The 8,009-nt window shown below is 37.5% G+C and overlaps 1 protein-coding gene across 2 annotated transcripts in view; it reads left to right on the top strand.

Annotated features, from left to right (window-relative positions):
* LOC109462272 (28S ribosomal protein S9, mitochondrial-like) overlaps positions 1 to 5,946 on the top strand; it is an 11,823-nt gene extending 5,877 nt beyond the window's left edge. For both annotated transcript variants that reach the window (XM_019758804.1, XM_019758803.1), the window contains exons 7-12: positions 838 to 916; positions 1,531 to 1,656; positions 3,153 to 3,195; positions 4,293 to 4,401; positions 5,026 to 5,195; positions 5,805 to 5,946. In XM_019758804.1, coding sequence (XP_019614363.1) covers positions 838 to 916; positions 1,531 to 1,656; positions 3,153 to 3,195; positions 4,293 to 4,401; positions 5,026 to 5,195; positions 5,805 to 5,896 — 619 coding nt within the window. In that variant the 3' untranslated portion in view covers positions 5,897 to 5,946. The remainder of the gene's footprint in view (positions 1 to 837; positions 917 to 1,530; positions 1,657 to 3,152; positions 3,196 to 4,292; positions 4,402 to 5,025; positions 5,196 to 5,804) is intronic.
* Positions 5,947 to 8,009: the final 2,063 nt, after the last annotated feature.

The following is an 8,009-nucleotide window of genomic DNA, read 5'->3' as shown; positions in this document are numbered from 1 at the left end:
TTCATTTTTTCTAATTTGCAAAAAAAATTCTGGTTCTGAATCATCTAAAAAATGCTCATATTTTGCTCCCAACAGTTGAGGAAAATCCTTTTCTTCCTAGCTGTTACAGTTTTTCAATCTTTTAATGCAGTGGTTTGGTTAAAAGTTCAAAATTCTTTGTTTAAATTTTATCCCAGCTTTTTGTGTTGACTTCATGGCTCCAATCGAAGCATTCGGGGCTATAATAGGATGCCTAGGCCTGTTTTTATTTTTATTTTTTTTCGCCCTGTCGCTTCATATTTTTTCTGAAAAAATCTGAGAACCAACAAATTAAATTGGTGTGGCCTAAGTATAAGAAAACACTATGGGAAGCTGTATAAAGCCTACTTAGTAATTAATAATAGCATTAAAAAAATGATTGTATGTTTATGCCTATGTTAGTACCAAATTGAGAGAAGAAGGTGAGATTGGCCCAAAAAATGCAATAGAGTCAATCACAATTGCTATTTCTGTTGTTTAATGGGAAAAATCATTTGGCAGACAGACTCTCAAAGAAACATACTGTTTTCCTGGATCCAACTATCACTGGTTTGCATGAAAGGTATGCATTCTATTATTATATCAGGCTTGTCTGTCTCTTGCTTTTGCTTCCTGCATTTTTATAACTTAATGATATCATAAGACTCATACTGTTTTGCATAGTGTTTTTTTTTTCATTATGATTAGTATGTTTTCACATAATATAGTGCTTCATGTATTTACCATTAAAGGGAGTGAGGTCATTCAGGGCAGGGAGTGAAGCCATGTCTAATTACCTTGTAATAGTATTTTTTTTTGTTTACCCTTGGTCCTGTCCAGGCCAGAATTTAACAAGAGTGTGTGGATAGACAAGACAGCAGTGGAGAAAATGATAACAGAGTCCATGGATGATCATCAGGTGAGCTGAGATGTAGACAGTATAGAAAATGTTGGGACTGTGTAGTTATTTAAGTTTTCCCTTTCATTGAAAAATACTCTCAGGGCTGAAAATACCACCAATGCATAATTGTGCAGGTAAAGTTGCAGCTGTGCAGGTACATGTATTTCTGATGTCTACCTAGCATGTACCTAACCTGAACTGATCCATGTACTGGGTATATGCAGGTTAGTGCAGGTAAAATTGGAGCTGTGCAGGTATTTCTGATGTCTACCTGCACCTAACCTGCACTGGTCCATGTACTGGGTATATGCAGGTTAGTGCAGGTAAAATTGGAGCTGTGCAGGTATTTCTGATGTCTACCTGCAGCTAACCTGCACTGGTCCATGTACTGGGTATATGCGGGTTAGTGCAGGTAACTTTGGATCAATGGGGCAGTCTATTCGGAGTATTCCTGTGGCTTTGTCACCATGCTTGTACAAAGTGTAAGGCATCACTAAGCCTTGTAAATGTATAAGAAGACTTTTCCTCTGTCCCCTGCATGGGTGGTTGTCTTAGACAAGTTTGACTGAACATGTATTATGTATTCATGTTTTATAGTGATGTTACATGTACTTTTAATGTTCACCATACAGTATCGTCGGTTTGTTGAAATGATGGAGCACATTGCCAGACACCCGTATGCCAAACAGTCACCCCAGTTTATCATGAGGTTCCGTAAGGAGCTCGTGGCTGTGTCCATGAAACAGCAGGTCCAGCCGGTAAGTAACAGCCAAGGCCACACCAATTTAATTTGTTGCTTCATGGATCGCCCCGTCCATTTTTTTCTGATTTGCAAAGAAAAAAAAATTTGTTCTGAATTAACTGCAAAATGCTCAATGAAAGACATATTTTGGCCCCAATGGTTGAAAAAAGTCCTTTTCTTCCTACTTCTTAGGTTTTCCAGTGTAACAATGAAACATTTTTTCATTAAAAGTTCAAAATCTATTGTTTTAATTATAAACCAGCCTGGTATGTTGGCTTTATGGCTCATAATGTAACATTTCTGGCTATCATGGGGTGCCTTGGCCTGTTTTTTTTTATTTTTATTTCGCCCTGTCGCTCCGGATTTTCTCTGAAAAAATCCGAGAAACGACAAATTAAATTGGTGTGGCCCAAGGATTTAAAAAATGCCAGCAAAACAACTCTTGTACCACATTGGCAGTCAACATACTTTGCCTAGTACATGAAATTTGTAATGTATTGTGCATAGCACTTTGGCAGAGCAGCTTGCAATTGTTTGATATTGTATTTGTGTATTTCAAATGTTATGTCAGAAAAGATACCATCTGCTACAATAAGAACTGAAAAATCTGGGTTTCGTGCAGGCACAGTGCATTGTACTTACTCAATGTGTAAATTGCAGAGATGACTTCTGGACATATTTGAGTAACATCTGTCACTTCTACAGCACCACTAATACTTAGGTCACATTTCCAAACCGGGGCCCGGCCGGCCGGGCAGTCATTCAGTGGAACGAAAAATATGGTATAAAACGCAACAAAGCACAGAAAGGTTGAAAAATATCAAAAATGGAACTACATTGTATTTACGTATATTCTTTATGAAAATTCTTGATATTTCGTTAATCAAAACAGCCCGGCCGGGCCCCGGCTTGGAAATGTGACCCCAGCCTAAAATGAACAGAATATGAGAATATGAGAAACTGTGAAAAAGACAGTTGAACATGACAAAGACTCCTTGAAGAAAGTTAACATATCATTGACACATACGGGTCTTTGTCATAGTTAACCAATTTTTCCAATTTCTCATAAATGTATATATTATTAAGTGTTGACTTGCTAGTTCTGTAAGCTCCTTAGTGATGCTGACAAAAAGTAACAAATGTCACTCAAAATGTCCAAAAGTAATCTACAAAATGTAGTATGTATTTCATCCAGTAGTACCAAAGAATTAGCTATCATCAGAGTTTGAATTGCCTATGAGTACCGTTTACCTGGATGTCTAACCTTCATCAACATAGCAGTATTTTACAATGTCCTAAATATTATACTCAATACAAATCTCCAGTAATATGTAAAAGCCATAGGTATTGTGTTACTTAATTTTCTTTCTCAAATTTCCATTTATGCACTGCATATACAAAATTAAAGTAGTGCAAAATGTTGGTGCACAGGTCAACTGGGCAACCAGGTATTTTATATGCTGCTTGTACAGATGTGTTTTAACCAGTTTGCTGACATGTTTTCATTTCCAGTTGATGTACGACGGGCATGGTGTAGCCTACATGGAGGCTGACGGTGAGAAAGTCTGCTTTTATTTTTAACAATTAATTGCTACCATGTATCATGGAGGTAGACTTTTTTCTACCTCCATGCATGTATGTATCAGGGCTGCATACCTAAACATATATACATGTAACGTCAGGTACAAGTACCAGTACAGAGATTCAGGTACAGTTGTACTGTGTTATAAGTTTGTAATGTGTTTTTAAGACTCCAGGAAGAATAGTGAGTATAAGATCCTTCAAATAAACAGGTCCGCCTCTGTAGCAGTACTTTAACATTTTGACAAACTAACACTTTTTCTGAACTTCTTCTATAACAGTAACTCAGTTGATAAAAACTTTATTTAATCTTTTTTTTTCAAGTAAAACAGAACTGGTGCATGGCCTTATGACTTATTAAACAAGACAGAGCCAATGTTAATCATTTCCTGTTGTGAATTCCTAGTGTCCTACAGTACCTTAGCCATTCCTGAATAATCTTCAAATGTGTATTAGTTGCTCCCTCTAGATTTCACTTTGGTCACCTATGTACATGTATATGTTTCACATGAGGTAGTATAATGTAAGGTATTGATATAGTGTAACTTCATATAATAAATGGTTTATTGGCCAAACATCACCCGTGCAATTGCAGCCTTATAGTTGCTGAATTGATGCAGGGTTTACAATCAGATGATACAAATGGTAATAATACTCATAATGATACACATCCTATACACATCATAATACACAGAATACATATTTGTTCTACATTTTTGTGGAACTGCCGCAAGGGTCTGTGCGGCTGCCATTCGGCGCCACAAGGTGACCTTAATACGGCTTTCCCCAACCGAAGTTAGGTACCCATTCATACCTGGGTGGAGTGAGGAAAGTCGTGTAAAGTGCCTTTCCCAAGGACACAACGTCGGGCGCATGTCCAGACATGTCCCGGGTACAACTCAGGATCGAACCCGGGTCTCCCGGTTCACAGTCGAATGATCTACCACTACGCCATCCGATATCCTGTACCTAATTGATGTTGTTGTACTGTACCAGTTATGCAGTTGAAGGGTGATTTATTTTTCAAATATGTGCACTTACTTCATGTTTTCATGTATTTGGTCACCAAAGGAAGGAGAAAAAGTGCCCGTGCGAGGGTGACCTTGAGAGACAGGGGTACAGGAGAGGTCACCGTGAACGGACTGCCACTGATCAGCTACCTGAGGAACGTACAGGACAGGTCAGAGTTCACATTCACATGTCACACTCAGGTCAAAATGCCAGTCACTGTTGTAGAGTTTGAGCTAAATTCCAACACAAGAAGGGAACTCACCATAATTTTCGGCTGATCTCATCAACCTTCGTCATATGTGTGACCCATTCGCTGACTGTCTGGAGGTCAGAAGCATGATGTCATCTCTCTTCCCCATTTTGATTCACTCCTGACGTCATCACGCTTCCGACTTCCGGAGAGTCAGCGAGTGGATCACACATCTGATAAGGGTTGACGAGAATCAACCCAAAATTTATGGTGAGTTCCCTTTCTTGTGTTAAAATTTAAGCTCAAACTCTATATGGTTCTGGAATTGGAGACTGAGATGTTTTGTTTAAACTTTTCAAAGGGGATAAGTCAACTGATTCATCAAAAGAGTCGAGGAACCGTAATGATTTTATGGCTGCAGCTTGATGGCAGTTATGTAATGCAAATAATGAATTCTTTTAATCTCCTGCATTCCAAGATTTAACTATAATTTTTTTAAACATATGACATATAATATATGTATACATGTAATATCTAACATCGACAGGTGTAAATTATGCAAAGCACTTTTTTAAAAAGTTATCCCATGTCTTTGATACACAGAGAACAGGTGATGCTGCCTCTGGAGTTTGTGGACAGACTGGACCAGTTTGATGTAGAGGCTACAGTATGGTGGGGCGGCACTACAGGCCAGGCAGGGGCCATCAGACTGGGCATCTCCAGGGCTCTCTGTAGCTTCCTCACTGAGACAGAGATAGAGAACATGAGACTAGGTAAGGCCACACCAATTTAATTTGTTGGTTGTCAGATTTTGTCAGAAAAACTATGAAGCGATAGGGCGTAAAAAAATAATAATTTATAAAAACAGGTGTAGGCATCCTATTTTAGCCTAAAATGCTTTGATAGGAGCCATGAAGTTAACATAAAAGGCTTGATAGATAGAAAAACTGTAATAAGTAGGAAGAAAAGCTCAAGCCAAACTCAACTATGACTGTGCCCTTATAGTCTTTAGGTCTTTGTTACATGTGACTACTTTTGCACTTGCATAAAATTATATAATCTGTGTTGCAGGGTAATATCCAATAAACATGTAGTAACAGGTCTATTGCAAATTCATGCATCGCGTTTTATGTCTTACATGGGCACGATAACGTTTAATATGGGTGTTCTTGCCTGTGTGATAACAAGTGATATCACATGGGTTCTACTTGGTTATCACATGGGCCTTCAATTGGAACACCTTTCGCATGTGCTGAGTGTGTGACGCTTTTAAAAATTTAAATATAATATGCTACCTGCACAGCTCCAATGCACTCAGTATTTGAACCGTGATCACATTTGCCACACCTTTTTGTTGAATGATTGTCTTTTCTTTTGCACAGCTGGGCTGTTGACTTCAGACCTGAGAAGGAAGGAGCGAAAGAAACCTGGACAGAAGAAAGCCAGGAAGAAGTTCTCTTGGAGGAAGCGTTAGATGCTCATTACTACATCAAAACTATATCCTTGACATTAAAATGATAACATCATGAATGTGTCACTTTTTCCTTTGAATTCTCTGATACAGAAGAAAAATTTTAGAGAGGTTAATTACTAAATGGAATTGTTGCCATTGTTACAATCTAATCTCTTATGTAAGTACTATTGTCAAAATTAACTAGACTTTTCTAAAATTTTTTAGATGGTATATTACCTACATTTACTACATTTTTTGCTGATGAATGTTAATAAGGACAAGTCACATTAAAACAGACACATTGCAGTCATTGTGTTGAGTTTTGTAAGTTTATTGACTTCCGAGTATTGTGAGTTTATTGCAGTACCAAAATAGCCATGTTATTGCTTCAAGTTATGGTGCATTCACATAAGGCCACACCAATTTAATTTGTTGGTTCTCGGATTCGCCTTATCGTTTTTTTCTGATTTGCAAAAAAAAAAATTGATTCTGATCCTGAATCAACTGAAAAATGCTTAATAAATATGTTTTGCCCCCCAACAGTTGAGGAAAGTCCTTTTCTTCCTAGTTGTTACTAGAGCTGTGTACCTAAACAAATTTTAGGTACAGGTACAGGTACAGGTACACAGGTTTAGGTACAGGTCCGGACCTGAACCTGTACCTGAACAATTCGACCAATTTATATGCTCTTCTGAACTCCTTCAATAACAAAAAAACATAAATAAACTTGATAGTTAAGGTTTATTCTTTGTTTATGGCGAATGCTCAGATAAAATATAGGCAAAACTAAGATGTTTTTGTTTTCATGAACACACTGTCCTTACACAGGCACCCATTGTTAACCAGCTATTTAAACATTTGAGGTCACAAATAGGCATAAAATTGGTGTGAAATTGTTTAGGTACAGTACCGGTACTGAGGGATTAGGTATTTTGGACCTGTACCTAATCAATTTTTCCGGTACAGTATCGGTACTGCGTACCGGTACACAGCTCTAGTTGTTACAGTTTTCCCATCTATCATTGCAGTGGTTTGATTAAAAGTTCAAAATTCAATGTTTAAATTTTAACCCAGCCTTTTGTGTTGACTTCATGGCTCATTTTATAGCATTTAAGCCTATAATAGGATGCCTAGACCTGTTTTTATTTTTATTTTTTTTCGCCCTGTCGCTTCATATTTTTTCTGAAAAAATCCGCGAACCAACAAATTAAATTGGTGTGGCCTAAGTGTAAGACTTAAGTAAAATTTGTAGCAGTTTGTGGTATCCATAATTATCAAGGCACTGCTGAAGCACTTAAAACATTTGGTCCAGACAAAAACCTGTCATCGAGAAGCATCTTTGGCTGCAAAAGGTTCTGATGTGCACAACACCGTTTGATGCCACAAACTACATATAATATTGCAAGATCTCCAAACCTCTAAGACATTGCACTTATTCACAGTATGACTTCTCACCAACTTCTACTGTGTTCATTTCAACATCAACATTGCACAAGTCTTGTTAGTGTAATTGCAGATTTTTTTACGGTTCTTTTATGCTCCCGGTTTTTACAATCACTTCTGTACCGTGTACTTATCATTAACAAATCACTAACAAATCATTTCTCTTTGGCCCACTACTGTTAGCACTTCTATTTTTCTTAGACTGTGACATTTTGCTACCATGAATATGATGTGAATTATAGTATCTTGAATGTAGGTACACAACATGATTTTTTTTTTCATCCCAATCTATGGTTAGTATACAAACTATGTAACTATTAACTGACTATATCAGTGGAAGCAATTAAGTTGTTTGCCAAACATTTAGCATTACACTGTATTATAATCATGTTGCTCTTGCATGTAAGTACTTGTAGTAGTTATTAAAGGCAAACTCAAACGTTCCACACCCTATATAGAATGGTACATTTCAGGGCTGTTCTGTAACAAGCATTTAGTTCACCCAACTAATGTTGGTAGAACAGGGCTCAAAACTCTTTTCCATTCGCGAAATAAATGGTCAAATTCTGGGGTTGTGGACCAGATATAATGTAGAGATATAGCTTTAAGACACGTTGTTCACTGAAAGGAAGTCACTAGAGCAAAACCTCCAGCAAAATGTAGTTGATCCTTCATAAAACGTCAGTCCGTT

The sequence above is a fragment of the Branchiostoma belcheri genome, unplaced genomic scaffold, assembly GCF_001625305.1.
Source record: "Branchiostoma belcheri isolate BF01 breed outbred unplaced genomic scaffold, Haploidv18h27 scaffold114, whole genome shotgun sequence".
In the NCBI taxonomy this organism is placed as follows: Eukaryota; Metazoa; Chordata; class Leptocardii; order Amphioxiformes; family Branchiostomatidae; genus Branchiostoma; species Branchiostoma belcheri.
This window is presented reverse-complemented; position numbering and strand designations above follow the sequence as displayed.